This window comes from Camelina sativa, chromosome 12 (assembly GCF_030686135.1).
Source record: "Camelina sativa cultivar CO46 ecotype springtype chromosome 12, ASM3068613v1".
Classification (NCBI taxonomy): Eukaryota; Viridiplantae; Streptophyta; class Magnoliopsida; order Brassicales; family Brassicaceae; genus Camelina; species Camelina sativa.
In genome coordinates this window covers 2,222,947-2,240,621 of record NC_141891.1, presented here as the reverse complement: position 1 = coordinate 2,240,621, position 17,675 = coordinate 2,222,947, and the positions used below count along the sequence as shown (strand labels likewise).

The window sequence follows — 17,675 nt, the reverse complement described above, 5'->3', positions numbered from 1 at the left end:
CTTTAGAGGATTCGCGTATATTACTATTTCTCCTCCTTCTGTGTCACACGTTCCACATCACCACGTGGAGATCTATCTACACGTGACACCCTGTATCCAATCGTTGAATCCACAAAATACATTTTTTTTTTTTGTAAATTACTTATTTTTTTGAGTGCAAACTTTCTTAATAATTTACTTATTTGACAACTTATCAATTAATCGTTTCTTAGCAAGCAAAAAAAAAAAACAAATACTATAACTCAACAAAAAAGTACATTACTTTATTACATTTCATGCTCATCTATGAATCCGAAAATATCAAACCTTCTTCTTCTACACAACTGTAATGGCAAATAAAGTATATTAATATGTATATATTTAAAAATATATAACATAAACTCAAAACACATCCAAAAAAGGAAACAACAATGTGAATCTTATACTGAAAATGGCAATGCTGACCAAATCTTGAAGAAGAAAAAAACGAGTCATTTTCTTCTGTAGGCAATGTGATCACTATGATGACCGTACGGCTTTGTTCTGTTTCACACATTCTGGAGCCGCCTTGAGGTCCTGGCATTTCCAAGCCGGGATCACGCCGTCCTCCTGCGGCTGAGCCACCACCGGTAACGTAGACGCGGAGGGAGTTCCGTTTTCTTGGTTTCTAGAATTACAAATGCTCAAAGGAAGCTTCTTTAGCTTCACTCGTCCTCTTCTTTTACCCAATGAGCTGTTTTCCTCCCCTGCTTTCTTCGAATCAGCTTCTTCATCCCTGTTTGATCTAGCTATCTCTAACCCTTCATACGAGCTGTCTGAATCCACGACTCCCGCAATGTCCTTCATAGAACCTGTTACTATAATACTACTACTCCCACCACCAGCTTCAACTACGTTCTTGTTCTTCTTATGCCTCTTGTATCTCTGACCATTTTCCTCGAATTCCGAGTAAGTTCTCAAGACTCTAGGATACGTATTGTCTATAGCTCGATGCAACCTACGCGCTAAATCATCTCCCTCGTCTCTTCTTAGCTGTTTTTGTCCCTTGGAATACAAAAGCTCGACGGGGACATGTTTCTTCTGCTTGTTCTTCTTAGGAGACCTCTCCTTGGAATCAGGGACAGCTTCTTTAGGGAAAGAATCAACCAATTCCAATGCCCTCTTAGCCGCAGCGATCGCCTTTGCGGAAACCAAAGCCTTCTCGTTCGCAATCGCCCTAGCAGCCTTGGCAGCTTTAACCGCTAAAGCAGCTGCGGATCTCGTCGAGGCAACGAGCTCTTCCGGTGACTGATCATTGTTGAAACGGGAAGCTAACAAATTGTCGAGATGGGTCTGGACATGAGTTGGAGCAGAGGAAGATCCGTTTGAGTTTGAAGTTGAGGAAGATGAAGCGAAATCAGAAGGAGAAGATCCATTGACGTTGTTGTTGTTGTTGTTGGGGTTTAGTTTTTTGAATCCAGCTAGTAATCTCTTACGAGGAGGGAGATGCGAATCTGAATCGAGCTGATTCATCATGTCACATGGATTCATCTCCATTTGTTAAAACCCAAATCTGAGAAAATTACAAGAATGAAAGTGTCTTAATTTCGGATCAGACATCGAATTATGGATTAGATCAGATCGATGAAGAGACAAAATCAGAGAGTTAATACATTTGCTGATTGCCTGATTGAGAGATTACAAAGATTAAGACAAAAACCAATTCTTTAGTTTCCTTAAAGATGTATACTTTAATCAAATAGTCCGATCTTTATCAAATATGAATACTCAAAACTCAATTCAAAATCATATAATTATAACAACAAAATTAAGCAGAAAAATTCTTGACATGAATGAGCTGATGATTACTTGATCATAAGGGGGTGTGATCGATGAATAACGAATTACGTTAGCATTGAAAAAGAACAAAACCATGAATCATAAATTAGAAAACAGAGTAAACAGAGAGAACAAAACAAGCAAATTCGATTATTTTTTTGTTACCTCGTGCGTTTTCTTGTCAGTTTTTGAATTGCCTCAGTTTTAAGTTATCTTTATCATAACCTCAGTTTCTTTGTGAATGAAAAGGTAGAAGAGACGGAGGAAGATGAGAGAGTTTAGGGAGAAAAAGAAAATTAGGGTTTGCAGAGAGAAAGGAGGAAGAGGAGGAGGAGGAGGATGAAGAAGACAAGAGAATTTTGTTCCATTTTTATATGTAAACCCTACAAAATAACAAAAATCAACTCTCTCTATTTTTTTTTTAATTATCACATAATTTTGTAATTTTTTGTTTTTGACATATGTGTCATGTGTGTGTGTTTTTATAATTACAGTTCCTATCTTCTTACACGACAACAACCTCAGAAAAAAAATTAAACTTAGCTGGTCATGCTTTCCGTTATTATTACATTTCCTCCGTCTAACTATAATAACGGCCGTCATTTATTTCCCTCTGTAATTTCTTCACGGAGTTAATTTTCATTTTTTTTGCCCTACAACTTTAATATTTAAAAATATGAGATAATGTGAACATACATCGCTATACGAAATGGAGTTACCATATCATTGACGTGGTTTAGAATTTATGGTGGATGGGTATCAAAGCAACGTGGTCGATCCAAGATCTTAGTTTGGCGAGAAAAAGTAGAAGAATCGACAAAAGACTAATTAATCTGATTAGATTAAATATTATGATCATTATAGAGTCCCTACTAGTGTGTTAAAATTTAATTTATGTTTGGCGGAGATAGATAGTCAACTTCACCATCCCACTTGTCGTGCCATTTCGTTCTCAAATATACCCCAAAATAAAATTAAAAGTGAAATCATTTTATACAAAGAAACTTTTCTAATTATTACATTGCAATTATCAGCAATCTCTGACCCAAAAAATATCATCAACACTGTGGATACAAATATGTAAGATGTGAAAACTCAAAACCCTTGAATATTTTTATCATATAGTATGATTTTTTTTTTAAAATTAACTTCTTCTTGTAATGATTTTTTAAAAAATAATTTAATATCATAAGATACGAATATGCGTATCCATTAATTAGTCTATTCTCGTGACTTTTCTTTATTGGGAGCAAAAAAATATGTGTTTGTGTGTAACGTGTGTTTGTATTTGTTAAAGAAAAGCTTCATATATGATATAAAACGCGGTCGTTTAAGTAACAAAAAAATCTATATACGAACGACGTCGTTTTTGGAAACCCTAACCCCCAATATCGTATTTTCCCTCCAGTTGCTGAACCTTTCCCGTTAAGGGCGAGTGAGAGAGGATGCGGTGCGAAAGGCGATGGCGATGCCTTCTTCTCAATTTCGTGTCTGATGGCGACAGCTAGCTTCGCGATCTCCAATAATTGAAACCCGCGTGAATTGCTTCTTGAAATTTTAGGGTTTTAGGGTTTTTTTTTTTGTTTCTCGGTGTTTTTCAGTCGGGGTAATTCGGGGGTGCGGGGATGAAGACGATTAAGCCTTTGCCCGAAGGTGTTCGTCACTCCATGCGTTCTGGAATTATCATGTTCGACATGTCGAGGGTCGTGGAAGAACTCGTTTTCAACAGTCTCGATGCTGGTGCGACCAAGGTTCGCAAAAAATCAAATCCCCCCTTTCTACTTCGATTTCTTCTTCTGGATTTCTTCTGATTGATCTCTCTATTTTTCAGGTTTCTATCTTCGTTGGTGTTGTTTCGTGCTCTGTGAAGGTTGTGGATGATGGTGAGTATAGCTTCACTATGATTACTTTTACCTAATGATTGATTGAGTCCTAATTTGGAAATTTTTACTGGTTTTATGGTTTTCAGGATCAGGCGTTTCCAGAGATGATTTGGTTTTGTTGGGAGAAATATATGGTAATTTTTGGCTATTTTTTATGTTTGATGCATTGATAAAGGCCACTTCGATTGAGAAACTTAGCTTAAGCAATATCTGCAGCTACTTCAAAGTTTCACGATTTGGAGACAGCTAATGAAGTTTTTGGATTCCGTGGAGAGGCGTTAGCTTCAATGTCAGATATCTCGTTACTGGAAATCAGGACAAAAGCTATTGGGAGGCCTAATGGTTATCGAAAGGTTATGAAGGTATATAAGAATGACTTTGATGCTACTCAATACTCCTACATGTAGTTCGTGTGGCGTTGGTTATGGTTTTAATTAAACTTTCCTAAAATGCTTTTCAGGGATCCAAGTGTCTACATCTAGGAATTGATGATGATAGAAAAGTCTCTGGCACGACTGGTAATGTGTCTTTTGACATTATTGCTTTATCTGTTATGCTTATTCCAATTGTGAAAGTGAAGCCTTTAGTACAACTTTCAGAAACTTTTGGCTTACATTGGCATGGTCATGATTAAAATCTGATCTTGACCTGGTTGATGCAGTAACGGTCCGAGATCTATTTTACAATCAGCCAGTGAGACGAAAATATATGCAATCCAGGTTAATTTCTTAGACACTTACCTGTTTAGAGTAAGACATCTGGGTTTTAATCTTACTTTCGCCTTGTCTGAAGTTTTCTGAAATGTGACCATGATTTTTGTTTTTGTTTTTTGCAATTGAAGCCCCAAGAAAGTTTTGGAATCTATCAAAAAGTGTGTGTTCCGGATTGCCCTTGTGCACTCGAATGTTTCCTTTAGTGTTCTTGATATTGAAAGGTGGGTTCCTACCTTCATTTTAAACATCCTTACGAAATTAGCCCTTCATAATTCATATTGGCGCAAAGCCGTAGATGTTCTGATTGTTTCCTCTTTACAGTGATGAAGAGCTTTTCCAAACCAATCCTTCTTCTCCAGCATTTTCACTATTGATGAGAGATGCAGGGACAGAGGCTTCAAACTCGCTTTGTAAAGTAAACGTTACAAATGGCATGCTGAATGTCTCTGGGTATGTATCTGGTCCTGGAGATAGTTTCAAGGTAAGTTACTTTCTCCACAAATGGGCACCAAATTATCACCATTGTTTGTCAGATTGTTAACTTTGAGCCTTAATTTCTGTGTATATTGTGTTATTTTCCTTGCAGGCCTTGCAGTATATATGTATCCATTTTTCTGCAGCTTATAATGTGTAGATTATGTATACATCAACTATCTTCTGCTATCTAGATTAGGTAGTTTTTCTATATCGTTGTATGGCCTTCACAGGAACAGATATCAATTCAAGATTCATAAGCAAAGGTCCCATACATAAGCTGCTGAACAACTTGGCTGCTAGTTTTGAGTGTACGGATGACTGGAAGCCTACAGATGGGTTACAAACAGGAAGACGTAATCGCCTTCAATCGAATCCTGGTTACATTTTGTGCATAACATGTCCACGTCATCTTTATGAATTCTCGTTTGAACCATCAAAGACGCACGTTGAGTTCAAGGTAAGTAATTTCTCTTGTGATTTAAATTTTGTCGTATATTTTAATTTTTTTAATGATTTCCAATATCTCTATCTGTGGCAGAATTGGGAACCTATACTTGCCTACATAGAAAGAATCATTCTAGCCAACTGGAAGAAAGATACAAGTGTTGGTACGCACACTTTTTTCAAGCTCTGATAATATCACTAATATTTCTTGGTGTTTCAATGTTTCCGTACGTTTTACCCTCAGAAGTTTGTGATGGGGGTGCTGATCTACTAGCAAAAGGTGATACACTAGACCTTAGACTTCAAGAAGGTACAGAAGTTTTCATACTATCACCTTCCTAAAACATCAGTGCTTCTTTATTAGAACGAGGAATTATCTATTGTTCGTCCCTTTTAAATATTCCCAGAAAGTCTCTATCAATGTCTTATTTTCTGGATGCAGATTGGCCTGAAGCTATGGAACCTACAAAAAAGAAGCTCAAGAGAAGCAATGACCAGGCACCTTGTAGTTTTCTGTTGTCCCCAGCTGCTGAAGTGAAAATAAATGGTGATTATATGTCTGAAGGAAAGGGTGAATGGTCTGTACAATGTGAATTTGACATGAATATTGAGAATCTCAAAGAGCAAGACACTGTGGCTAAATTTGACTGTCAGACTGATTCTCTTCCACAGTCATGTGACATAGACTTTCCACAAGTCACTGACCTCCTGGAAACAAGCTTCGTTGCTGGTGTTACATGCAGTAAACAGTCTCTAAAAAGATGTCAGAGTAGCACAACTCGCAATATCGACAAGGATCTTAGGAAAGATTCAGACGAATTATATTTTCAGTTTGGAGGATACAAAGATGAATTAAGTGTCAGCAATTTCACTGGAATGCATCTCTTGCGTGGTTGCTCCTCAAGAGGGAGCCTAACCCTTAAGGAGCCCATACGAACTCATGATGAAAGGTCTGGATCTGTCATGCCTCTGATACTTAATAACGACCGAAGTAATTCGCTGATTGGTGTCCTAGAGACCAGAGAGGGTGGTTCTCAAAGTGATATATTTTCTGATACTCTTGAATTTCATGGAATGACTAAGACCCTTGATTGTTCCCTAGGGAGTTCATGGCAGGATACTGATTGGTTTACTCCACAACGTACCTCATATAGTAGAAGTGTTGAAGAAGATTTTAACATTGCCCCCATCGACACTGCAGAATTTTGTTCTTACGAAGAGGAAAATTTCTGGAAAAAGTACCTTTCCTCTGTCAATGTGGGGAACTCTGGTGCTGAGAGTTTCTGTTTGAGTTCTGAGTTGTCTCCAATGTTCTCTACACCTCCTTCTGCGACCAAGTGGAAGTCAGATTATGAGAAAGGTTGTCAAATTCTTGAAGGGAGTTTCAGACTGGAAAGGATGCCTGACCCTGAATATATGTTCACTGCAGCTACTAACATGAGATTTGATCATGAGATCATACCGCAAATGGATTGTCGAGAAACCAACATAGATTCTTTCACAGATATTCCGAATTTTACTCAGTCAGATGAAAAAGTTTGCAAGTCATTGTGGGGGCATGCAGATAATGTGGGTATTGAACAATTTAGTATCAGAAAGGACAAGTTCAGTTATAGGGATGTTAGACAGAATAATGACGGTAAACAAAGGTCAAGAAGAAGCCGCTCTGCTCCTCCATTTCATCAGGATAAAAAGAAATTTATCAGCTTAAATTGTAGATCAGACACAAAATCAAAGAACTCTGATCCATCAGGTACATACTATTGGTCTTTGGTCAGATGTGGATATTATGTTTCTGCTCTGGTTTTAGTTTCCGGAATGTCGTACAAAAGATATTAATGAGGTATATCTTTCTGCAGAACCTGATGATTTGGAGTGTTTGACACAACCTTGTAATACGTCTTATATGCATCCGAAGCCGAGCATCGTTGATGATGTGTCGTATGATCACAAACAGGAAACAGAAAAAAGATTAATTTCTGCCTCAGACTTGAAAGCATCTGCTGATTGCAGGACTGTGCACTCAGAGACCCAAAAGGATGATGGAGACAAAGGTAAATATTAATCTTGAATTAGCAGTATGTCTCTTTCGTAGATGAATCCTCTGGAAGACACTGCTACATAATGGTCGAGAATATAAATTGTCAATCAAACATGCTCCTTAAAAAGTTTGGTATATGGGAGTATTTACTGTGTTATTATTTCGCAGACTTTTGCTCAAAGGAATATGTAGTTCCGGATAAATCTACAACAAAATGGCGCCATAACTGTTCGGTCTCTCAGGTTACACAAATTGATTGGGTTTGTTTTTACCGGACTGAGTGACTTTCTGTTCCATGAAAGACAATGCATAACCTTTTCCATTGTTGTGCAGGTTGCCAAGGAATCACATGAGCTTCACGATCAAGATAGGGTGCTTGATATATGTTCAGGACTTTTGCACCTACGATCCGATGAATCATTGGTTCCTGAATCTATAAACAGGCACTCTCTTCAAGATGCCAAGGTTCTACAACAGGTTGACAAAAAATATATCCCAATTATTGCTTGTGGAACAGTTGCCATCGTTGATCAGGTTCCTCCTTTATCTTAAATTCTTGATACTTTGTCTGAATATGGTGGAGGATTATGTTCAAACTAGGACAACATAAGCTGTGGAAACTATTGCTCTCAATAAATGTCTTGCTATCTTCGGGTGTCATTTTTTACAGCATGCTGCCGATGAAAGAATTCGTTTGGAAGAGCTGCATAAAAAGGTAAGAGCATCTTGGTACTTCAAGCTCATGGAACTACTTTTCTAATGTTTCCTAGTTTCGATAATATTGTGCTTCTGTCAACTGACAATTGCAATTACTAGGTCTTGGCTGGGAAAGCAAGGTCGGTCACCTACTTGAGTGCAGACCAAGAGTTGGTACGTTTGAACAGAATATTTGATAGCATAGTCATCAGAATTTTCTACTCTGCCTTGGTTTATTGATGATGCATCATTAATCTTTTATTTTGACATAAAAGGTACTGCCAGAAATGGGCTATCAGTTACTCCAGAGTTATTCAGAGCAGATACGAAACTGGGGTTGGATCTGCAACATCAATGTAGAAGGGTCAACGTCCTTTAAGAAGTAAATTTTCTCTTGCTGTCTCATATGCAGTTGTGTGTTTTAGATTGCACACCATTATTCTCTAGATGGTGATTATTGTTTTCCTTTTCTACAGGAACATGAGCATCATCCAACAGAAACCAACCCCAATCACACTTAATGCGGTTAGGCACATAGTCTAGCTCTTTCATTTCGCTTACTGCTTTGCCAGTTAAAAGCGATTCTATTCTCTGTGGGATTCTGTATGGGTTACTTGAATGATCACTATGATTACACCACTTGTAGGTCCCATGCATTCTGGGTGTAAATCTATCAGATGTTGATCTGTTGGAGTTTCTTCAGCAGGTATGCTCAGAATCGTGTATACGCACATAGCTTATCTTTTATTTTTCTTTCTTTAAGATTCTTACTCAACTTTTGCCAAACCAGCTTGCTGATACTGACGGATCATCAACAGTTCCTCCATCTGTTCTTCGAGTCCTCAACTCCAAAGCATGTAGAGGTACATTCCTGATCTCTCCATTATTTTTTTGTATGTTCAAGGATAATATGGTGACCACCATTCATTACTTGGTTTCTCCGCTAATTATGTGTGTGTGTGTTTTTTTTTTCTCTCAAAAAGGTGCAATTATGTTCGGAGATTCTCTGTTACCCTCAGAATGCTCTTTAATCATGGAAGGACTGAAGCAGACCTCGCTTTGTTTCCAGGTAAGTAAGAAAACATCAAATCTTACCAAATGGATTCATTTTAATCAAATTAACCCATTAAGTCTGTGTGCAGTGTGCTCATGGACGACCAACGACAGTTCCCTTAGTCAATCTGAAGGCATTGCACAAACAGATAGCAAAGCTCGGTTCCAGACAACTGTGGCACGGGTTCCAACGCAGAGAAGTGACGCTTGATCGTGCTAAGTCACGCTTAGACAAAGCTAAAAGCTAAAAGCTAAAAAAAAGTTGCAACGTTATCTCAGTCTTTAGTGCCATTGTCTCAGTAAATAACTACTTCCTCAGTTTGCTAATTCACTCGTATAAAGTTACTATTAACGTTTTTCGTTGGATGCATAGTCGTATAGGTTGATACTACACTAGACTAGAGAGTTTGCAAGCTGATATAACTCACTCATTGTATTCTTTCCATTATATTAATATACAAAAGAAAAGTTTATAACTGACAAACGATCCATGGTCTAAAAGTTCACCAGTCACGAGTTTTTTTTTTCTAAGTCGAATTCTCACATTACAGAACACATTGTGTGATCATCTTTCAAGCAAAACTGCCAGCAGCAGCCAAAAAACCTACAAATTCTGTGATCACAACTTTTAGTGCTGGTCTTGTCGTGGATCATGGCCAGTGGATGTATGCTTAACCAGATACAACATCTTCTTCAGCTATGGTTCTACTTTGGTCAGTGACGATAACAGCACACAACGCTTTCCAAATGGGGACCAACATCTTCAATGGGGGTCGCAGTTCCTGTACAAAGAGGAATCCAAACTCAGAATTGATGGCTAAACGTAATATTCTCAGATTGATTGTTTATCAAAGTTTTCAGCAAAATGTTATCTCTCACAATGTAATGAAACAAACTGGTGGCATTACCTTAAACACCAATGTAAGTTGTTCTTCGCCACGCAGAAATAAGGAGAGACTCCAGTAACATGTAACGGGGGTGACACATTCAACCAGCACAGGCTTCAAAATCTTGCCAATAGGGATAAACCTGGAGACAGTTTTTCCACTGCAAAGCAAAAACATGTGCAATAGATGACTGGTGTTTGTGTAGATAAGAATAGGTCATGAGTTACAACCATTAATATGGAGTAGTTTAAAGCGTTAATTCATCATGGAGTGCAAACAATATATAGGGTACCTTAAATATTGAGTATCAAGCTGGATCCCAAAGGTTGGCATGATTATAACAGATTCTGAACAAGTCAAAGAAAAGATAGCATTATTCAGAGACATGAAACTGGTGTCATTCGGTAAGCCTGTAAAGAGTGAACAATCATGAACCAGGATCTCACCTTTCTTGACAAACTTCCGACTTTGTAGCATAACTAAGAAACCACTTAAGAGGCAGAACCAAGAAAGACTTCTAACTGGATTGTCCTGTTTTATTTGAATTTTTTCTTTCAGATACTTGCGTGAAGAAACAACAGATGGAACATGAATAAAACAACCTTGTGAAGTAACACAAATTAAGCATTGTGCTTTACGCAAAACTTTTCATCTATTAACATATTGCTCAACAAGAATGAAAATATCTAACTATAGTCCATAAATTAACATCCCCTAAAAGTATCATTACCTTTCCAAGCATAAAATACATAGAACTCGCCAAAAGCACAAGGAAGAAACCAATCCCCCTACGACTAGCATAACCAGTTGATCTGCTTCCCTTGATGATCACATGGTGAATGTCAATGGCTTCTTTAGTTGGCTTACTTCCACTTTCGTGTACGTAAATGTACCTCTTACTCGAAAGAGACAATCTCACCATTCGAGCTTCTAAAAAACCCAAGCAACAATTTTCAGAATTTCGAGTCTTAGTCAAATCGCACAGCAACAAAAATATCTCTGCGGCTTTTCGTCGAACAACATGCGTGCACTACAGCCCCCCGTTGAATCACCACAAAATTCTCGCCAACTATATCCCCACACAATTTCCTCGCAACCCAAATCAAAAAAAAATCTCCGACCAACGGAATCCGCAAATTTTTCAAATGGATCAAATCAGAAACCCAGATTTTCTTACCGGTGAAGAGTAAGAAGAAGATATATATACTGTGGTCGTGGAGACAACAAAAGGACAAAAGAAAGTGAAAAAATATTCAGACTGTATGTCGTTTTCATTAAAAGTCTCCTAAAACTCTAAACGTTCTGTCGTTTTAATATAATTCACATTAACAGCTTGCCGTTTGTTATTAATCTCGACACTATATAAAACCTAATTTAGGTTGTTTAAGGAAAGGTCAAATCTTAATTACACACATTGGTCTTGTTCTCTCTCTCTCTCTCCCAGTTCTTGTCGATTCGCCGTCGATCGGAATCTACCTTCAGGTTCACGCGGGGATTTAAAAAACCCTAATTTAAAGTTTGAAGCTTTCGGATTGAATCATGCGATGCAAGAGATGCAATGGAAGCAACCTTGAACGCGAAGAAGGCACAGGGAATTCGTATTGCGGTGGATGTGGGACATTACATGAGTACGATAATTATGAGGCTCAACTTGGTGGTATTAACGGACCTCAAGGTACATATATACGAGTAGGCACCATTGGTGTAGGCTCTGTTCTTGCTTATAAAGATAAGAAGATCTATGAAGCCAACAAATTGATTGAGGTAATCACAGAGAGATTGAATCTTGGGAACAATGCTGAAACGGTTAAGAGTATGATTAGTAAAATCACTGATGGTGAATTTGGACAAGGTGAGTGGTTTCCGATTTTGATTGGGGCGTGTTGTTACGCTGTGTTGAGGAAAGAAGGGAAAGGTGTTTTGCCTATGGAGGAGATTGCTAATGAAGTTGGTTGTGAGTTGCATCAGTTAGGGAGTGTGATTAAGCGTGTTGTGGATCATTTGGAGTTGGAGTTGCGTGAGTTTGATCTTGTGGGTTTGTTTATGAACACGGTGAATAACTCATCGAGGTTGAGTGATGTTGATAGGGAGAAGAAGGAGAGGATAACAAAGCAAGGAGCTTTTCTGATGAATTGTGCACTCAAGTGGTTTTTGTCTACTGGGAGGAAACCAATGCCTTTAGTTGTGGCTGTTTTGAGCCTTGTTGTTCAGGTTAATGGTGTTAAGGTAAAGATTGATGATTTTGCTAAAGATGCTCGGGTTTCGTTGTGTACCTGTAAATTGCGGTATAGAGAGTTATTGGTGAGGCTTGTGAAGGTTGCTGAAGAAATGTGTTTGCCTTGGGCGAAAGATGTTACTGTGAAGAATGTTGTGAAACATTCAGGGACTTTGATTGGTTTATTGGAAGCCAAGTCCATGAGAAAGAGAAAACTAGGGACAGGGGATGAGTTAGTTAGAACTGATGGGTTTTGTTTAGAAGATATAGTTAAGGACTGCCTAAGCAAAAAACCTATGTACGGTGATGATGATGCTGATGATGATGGTCACCAACATGCTATGTCTCGGTATTTTGATGTAGGAGGTGAACATCAGCTAAGTTTATGTAATAACAATGATGATATATCAGTGAAACAGTTGCCTACTATGTCTCGGTGTTCTAGTGCAGGAGATGAAAGTCAGCTAAGTTTATGTAACAGTGATGATAATATGTCGGTGAAAAAGTTGTCTACGATGTATAAGGAATATGTGGATGGAGCTTGGGGTGGGATTCTTGGGAAAATAAGTCAGGGAAACAATAATAGTATGTTGCAAAAGAAATCGTTTTTTCAGATGGTTTCGTGTGAAGATTGGTGGAAAGGGAAATCGAAACTGAGTCAAAGGCTTCTGCTCAAGGAAGTGTTGGAGAAAGATGTTGGGCTTGATGCTTTCCCTCCTTCTTACATAAAAGGTTGTGTTGCAGTCGAAAGACGAAAAGAAAAGATTGAGGCGGCTAAGTTACGGATTCATGCGATACAGCATCCTTCTGATATAGTTAGTGAAGGTGCATTGTCTTTGGAGCTTGAACATAGCAAGAAGAAAAGGAAGAGAGGAAATGAAATTGATTGGGAGGATTTGATTATCCAGACTCTAGTCTTACACAATGTGAATGAGGAAGAAATCGAGAAGGGTCACTACAGAACTTTGCTAGAATTGCACGTTTTCAACTCTTGAGAGGTTTGAATAGAATTTGTAAGCACTGAATCAGTTTTTCAATTTTTTAAAGTATAACTAAAGGATATTTGGAATGTTTCTGAATGCAGAAATTATCAAAGCAAGCATCACAAGACGTTTCCACATTCCATGTAAATGTTTCTCTGAAGATGATTAATAAACTACTTGTTTCTTAATAAGCCCTGAGACACCCATTATAAAAAACAAAAGTCTAAAACTGCTTATGACTGACTACGAAATCCATATCATTGATCTCTCTGATAATTAGAAGTTTCCTCAGCTTGTATGAATCAGCCTGACATGCCATAGTCTTCAACATGATCATAAAGATTGTAGCTTTCAGACAGTCCCATCTTTCCCACAAGATGCTCATCCCCTGCAAACACACAAATCACAAGAAATCATCTGATTTTGGTAACATAAGTTTCTTGACCATTTCTATAAAGCCAATATCTGTTTGTTACTTACTTGGATTTGATAGAACTCCTAACAAGTGAAGGTCTGAGCTCATCTCAGGGCTCTGAAAGCAAAGATCTTCAGGCCTAGGAGCTGTTGTTGTTGCTGTCCCTAAGCCATTATTGTTGTTATTGCCATCAGGAAGACCAAGAAGACTCTCAGGTCTTCTCTTCTCATTCAGTGCCTCAACTTCAGTCTCTACCTCAGACTCATTATTGTTGTTACCAGAAGAACCACCACCACCACCATGCTGCTTCCTCTTGGAACGAGCACGTCGGTTCTGAAACCAGTTGTAGACATTTTGCTCAGCAATCTGGCCGTGTTGGCTCAGCTCTTCGGTTATGTCTTTGATCTTCTGCTTGCTCGGTGTACCCGTGCCTTGATCGAATATACGCTCAAGAATCTGAAGCTGAACGGGCGTAGGAGTCCACCTCTGTCTAGCAGTCATCTTGTGACCTATAGATGACATCATTGGGTCTGCATATAAACCTCCCAATCTCCCTCCTGTTAACAACAACCAACAGACAAAATGAAGCAGAGTTGTTGAAATTAAACTAAATAAAAATTGAAACTTTATATCTCAGAAGCAAAACCATCAAGCAGAAACATGTTTTTTTTGGAGGGAAGTTCTAAAATCGATTCTTGAATTCCCCAAGAACCATAATTTTCCTTACTCATAACTCAAAATTCCACAAAAGGTATGGTTTTTGAATCAGATTTAACCCAAGAAATGGTAAAAAGGCAGAGAATTTTCAATTACATAGTCACCAAAGTGAAGAAGAGTCACTTAAATCAACAAAACCACACAAAAGTTTTTTAAAAAATTTACAAAACGAACCCTTTTTTGTTAAGTGAACAGAGAGAAGAAACTTAAATGGAAGAAGAAGAGGAAGAAGAAGAGAGACCTGCAAGATCTTGTTGAGCAGTGAGGGTTTTGTGCATCTCAACAAGACGCTCACAAATAGTGCCGTAAATAGCAATCTGTTTCCTGAGAGTCTCATACTGCTCATCGGTCATCACCTTCACGTACATTCCTCCTCCACCGGCGACGGAGCCACCGCCATTCACATCGATCCCTTGAAGATTAGAAGAGTGATGATTATTGGGTTGTGGCTGATGATCCCATTCCATCATCTCTTTTGTCAGAATTTTGCTCAGAAGATTTCTCTTTATCTTTTTTTTTTTTGGGTTCTTTTCTCTCTTTTTCTCTGTGTGAATGAAGAAACAGAGCAAAGTCAGTGCTTTTTCGGGAGTAGAAGGAAAGGTAAAGGCAGAAAAGGACAAAAAAAGCTTAATTAATATTATTTTTTTGTTCTCATTTTAAAATCATACTATACTATAGTTTTACTATAGTATTATTACAAAGAATTATAATAACAAACGGTAATGATTCAATATTTGGCAATCATAGGGTGATTTTAAGGAAACTATTTAACCAACGGTTATTTAGTTTCTATTTTCTAATTTTGACCGTTTAAAAAATTAAACGTTTATTGCAATAAGTAATTAAATAGGTTAAACGGTAACTTCCATAACTGGATATTTAAGCTATCTTATTTGATTTTTCTGGTTGGAGGTAGCCGTTGCCTTTGGGATGCAAGAATTGATGATATAAATATATTCACAGCTATGCAATATAAATGAGGTACAAATTGTTTTATAGTCTTTATAGTGGTTGGTTTAATTCGTAATTTTCAAGAAACTGTAAGTATGATTTTTATAGTTTAAATTTCTGAATGTTTGTTTTTTATAATTAAATTAAACTTAGAATATAGATGTAGTAATGAATACTACTATACATTAATTTGGTTTTTCACGTTCCAAAACTGTTAATTTGGATTATGAAATGACAATACTAATACAATACCTTTGTAAAGATAGATTATGTTTTTTATTATCAGGTGAAATATTTATTCAATCGAAAATTTGCCCTAATCCCAATATACATATGTCTGTGACTTATAAATTTATGGTTTTCTAATTGGTTTATGAAAAGCTTGCCTTTCAGTTTTTTGCTTTTCAAGTTCCAATTCGTGTTATTATTTTTTTGGTCAACAGTCAAATTGGTATTACAACTTTTTAAATATGCGATAAAGAGCACTTGTGCCAAGATAAAATAACACTTTTAATCTCCTCTTTTCCCTGACCGAATTAACTGACATTCCGTTGATTGATAAATTGAGGTTGCGATCTAACTTTCTGACACATTCCACATTATATTTTTTCCCAATCCCATTATTCTATAGAGATTATAGTTTCACCGTCTTTTGCAATCCCTATCATCTTATAAATCACAATTAAGGAAAAAATAAAAATGAAAAAACCATGATAGAAATAAAAATAAAAATTTGATGGGCCAATCAGGACTTATAAGTTAAGTAGCGGCGACCAGCAAAAAAAAAAAAAAAAAAGTTAGGGAGCCATAGTTCCCACGTGTCGTTTGAACAGTATAATTTTTAGGTGCGTCGGTGTCCGCCGCCCATGTTCCACGGGCACTTAGATTTTAATATGCTCTAATCTGACTCATTAATTGCAAACCATTTAACCGAAAAAAAAAAACCTATGAAATTGATACCTATTGAATAAACCAGGCGAAACATTGAAATGTGACCATGGTCGACCAAAACATGAAAATAAAGAATATATAATACGTGGTCATGACTCATGCCGTATTGTTGTCTGAGGCGTAGTGATTGTCGGGACGTGTGATTAACTCTTAAACTTACATACTGTAACCTTTTCACGTTACGAACAAATTATTAACCTTTGTCAACCAAAAGATGGAAACTACTTGTTTGATACTGTTATATACCAATGTACCAATGCCTTGCGTAAAAATACGATGAACCAACTTTGGAAGATTGATAGTTGTTTGATCATAAATCGTTTTTCCCCCTATCATTATGATTTATATATATAGCCAGAAAACTTTATAGTAAAAATCCCTATTATATTCTGAATTCTACTGCTATCGTTTACTAATATACAGGTTTAGTAGTGGTTTAAATAAATGACGACACTGACAGCAATAGACCAGTACAACCTCGTTTATCTTGTTATCATGTTTTACGTTGGACCATTTGTTTATCTAATTATTATGATCATCGTTTTTTCCGGACAGTATACTTTTGTTTACTTAGGATTTTAATTGTCAACATAATGGAAGAAAATAATGCGGTTTGCATGTGCGACCCTAAGTCAAGTAACGAGACCAAACAGTGTTATAAATGCCCAAAAGTCCATATTCAAACAAATCTAGATATATTTCATTTTTTGTCATTAAATGAATGTAACAAGATCAATCAATCTTCGCTAAACTAAACGTTTTTATTTTCAGAAAACAAAACTCTTGAACTATATAATAAGTACAGAAAAATGAAAAATTATTTTGATAAGATACGTCTTTATATGTAAGCTTTTAAATTAAATTAATAAATGTGATACTGACTCACAATGTATAATTAAGAAAGTTCACATCCATCTAGGAGTAGAAGATTCAAGCAGCCGGAAAATATAGAGACCACACAAATGGAGATATCCGATCCAGAACAATACTATTTACATAAAGTTTATGAATCGACCAAATGATAGGGTCGGGAATTTTTAAAATATAATAGAAGAAAAAAAGTTTCATATAAATTTGTCCATATATAGAGATGTCTATATATTCTTTAATTACATGGCTGACTTAGTGATGATGAGGCCAGATTAGATTATATATAAACCCATTGGATTCTCTTTGGCCAAGCTTCTTTGGATTCTTCCTTTAGATTGGAGAGTTTGGTGTACCTATAGCTTCTCTCTAGAAATCTATTTCTACCTATATTTTATGCTTACTTATCTATCATGATGTCTTTTGTATTTATTCTACACTCCGATTCTTGGTAATGTATGCGGATGCTCTTAGTTCCGGAACAAAACAAAACCTTAATGATATCGCTTTTACTGAAGATACAAAATTTTTTACAAACCCTTACAAAAAAAGTTAAGCCTTATGAAAAGTAATTAATAAATGGAA

General features: G+C 36.9%; 5 protein-coding genes across 8 annotated transcripts; 2 read left to right on the top strand and 3 right to left on the bottom strand.

The window, feature by feature from the left end:
- Positions 1 to 204: 204 nt before the first annotated feature.
- On the bottom strand, positions 205 to 2,296 carry LOC104729654 (uncharacterized). The gene is made up of 2 exons (XM_010448615.3): positions 1,963 to 2,296; positions 205 to 1,531 (listed from the first exon to the last, which is right to left on the bottom strand). The coding sequence occupies exon 2, from the start codon at positions 1,513 to 1,515 to the stop codon at positions 499 to 501; it is 1,017 nt and encodes a 338-aa protein (XP_010446917.1). The 5' UTR covers positions 1,516 to 1,531; positions 1,963 to 2,296; the 3' UTR covers positions 205 to 498.
- Positions 2,297 to 3,177: 881 nt separating this feature from the next.
- On the top strand, positions 3,178 to 9,588 carry LOC104729653 (DNA mismatch repair protein MLH3-like). 4 transcript variants are annotated; one of them, XM_010448612.2, is made up of 24 exons: positions 3,178 to 3,548; positions 3,629 to 3,680; positions 3,767 to 3,814; positions 3,897 to 4,042; positions 4,141 to 4,198; positions 4,342 to 4,399; positions 4,522 to 4,614; positions 4,715 to 4,874; positions 4,980 to 4,995; positions 5,107 to 5,327; positions 5,409 to 5,478; positions 5,562 to 5,624; positions 5,757 to 7,067; positions 7,174 to 7,368; positions 7,524 to 7,597; positions 7,689 to 7,889; positions 8,026 to 8,070; positions 8,172 to 8,225; positions 8,327 to 8,433; positions 8,528 to 8,576; positions 8,698 to 8,757; positions 8,842 to 8,914; positions 9,035 to 9,120; positions 9,194 to 9,588. In XM_010448612.2, the coding sequence occupies exons 1-24, from the start codon at positions 3,423 to 3,425 to the stop codon at positions 9,350 to 9,352; spliced, it is 3,525 nt and encodes a 1,174-aa protein (XP_010446914.2). In that variant the 5' UTR covers positions 3,178 to 3,422; the 3' UTR covers positions 9,353 to 9,588. The 4 variants fall into 4 exon arrangements, with proteins under 4 accessions (XP_010446914.2, XP_087335672.1, XP_010446913.2 ...); XM_087479546.1 differs by having other exon boundaries at positions 7,524 to 7,615; XM_010448611.2 differs by having other exon boundaries at positions 5,559 to 5,624.
- LOC104729652 (uncharacterized) lies at positions 9,520 to 11,278 on the bottom strand. Its single transcript, XM_010448610.3, has 5 exons — positions 10,722 to 11,278; positions 10,438 to 10,522; positions 10,284 to 10,338; positions 10,013 to 10,151; positions 9,520 to 9,886 (listed from the first exon to the last, which is right to left on the bottom strand). The coding sequence occupies exons 1-5, from the start codon at positions 10,911 to 10,913 to the stop codon at positions 9,776 to 9,778; spliced, it is 582 nt and encodes a 193-aa protein (XP_010446912.1). The 5' UTR covers positions 10,914 to 11,278; the 3' UTR covers positions 9,520 to 9,775.
- Positions 11,279 to 11,378: 100 nt separating this feature from the next.
- On the top strand, positions 11,379 to 13,377 carry LOC104729649 (POLLEN-EXPRESSED TRANSCRIPTION FACTOR 2). Its single transcript, XM_010448608.3, has 2 exons — positions 11,379 to 13,204; positions 13,291 to 13,377. Exon 1 carries the CDS (start codon positions 11,531 to 11,533, stop codon positions 13,199 to 13,201), a length of 1,671 nt encoding a protein of 556 aa, XP_010446910.1. The 5' UTR covers positions 11,379 to 11,530; the 3' UTR covers positions 13,202 to 13,204; positions 13,291 to 13,377.
- On the bottom strand, positions 13,269 to 15,045 carry LOC104729650 (WUSCHEL-related homeobox 13). Its single transcript, XM_010448609.3, has 3 exons — positions 14,563 to 15,045; positions 13,670 to 14,161; positions 13,269 to 13,577 (listed from the first exon to the last, which is right to left on the bottom strand). Exons 1-3 carry the CDS (start codon positions 14,789 to 14,791, stop codon positions 13,492 to 13,494), a joined length of 807 nt encoding a protein of 268 aa, XP_010446911.1. The 5' UTR covers positions 14,792 to 15,045; the 3' UTR covers positions 13,269 to 13,491.
- Positions 15,046 to 17,675: the final 2,630 nt, after the last annotated feature.

Excerpts from the sequence above, each read along its gene's own strand:
- LOC104729654 (XM_010448615.3), bottom strand. The coding sequence starts at position 1,515 with ATGGAGATGAATCCATGTGACATGATGAATCAGCTCGATTCAGATTCG.
- LOC104729653 (XM_087479545.1), top strand. The coding sequence starts at position 3,423 with ATGAAGACGATTAAGCCTTTGCCCGAAGGTGTTCGTCACTCCATGCGT. Across the intron at positions 3,815-3,896 it reads TTTGTTGGGAGAAATATATG|CTACTTCAAAGTTTCACGAT; the intron begins GTAATTTTTGGC and ends CAATATCTGCAG. Across the intron at positions 4,615-4,714 it reads AGTGTTCTTGATATTGAAAG|TGATGAAGAGCTTTTCCAAA; the intron begins GTGGGTTCCTAC and ends TCCTCTTTACAG.
- LOC104729652 (XM_010448610.3), bottom strand. The coding sequence starts at position 10,913 with ATGGTGAGATTGTCTCTTTCGAGTAAGAGGTACATTTACGTACACGAA. Across the intron at positions 10,152-10,283 it reads CTTGATACTCAATATTTAAG|TGGAAAAACTGTCTCCAGGT; the intron begins GTACCCTATATA and ends TTTGCTTTGCAG. Across the intron at positions 9,887-10,012 it reads AACTTACATTGGTGTTTAAG|GAACTGCGACCCCCATTGAA; the intron begins GTAATGCCACCA and ends CTCTTTGTACAG.
- LOC104729649 (XM_010448608.3), top strand. The coding sequence starts at position 11,531 with ATGCGATGCAAGAGATGCAATGGAAGCAACCTTGAACGCGAAGAAGGC.
- LOC104729650 (XM_010448609.3), bottom strand. The coding sequence starts at position 14,791 with ATGATGGAATGGGATCATCAGCCACAACCCAATAATCATCACTCTTCT. Across the intron at positions 14,162-14,562 it reads TGCTCAACAAGATCTTGCAG|GAGGGAGATTGGGAGGTTTA; the intron begins GTCTCTCTTCTT and ends TGTTGTTAACAG. Across the intron at positions 13,578-13,669 it reads AGGAGTTCTATCAAATCCAA|GGGATGAGCATCTTGTGGGA; the intron begins GTAAGTAACAAA and ends GTGTGTTTGCAG.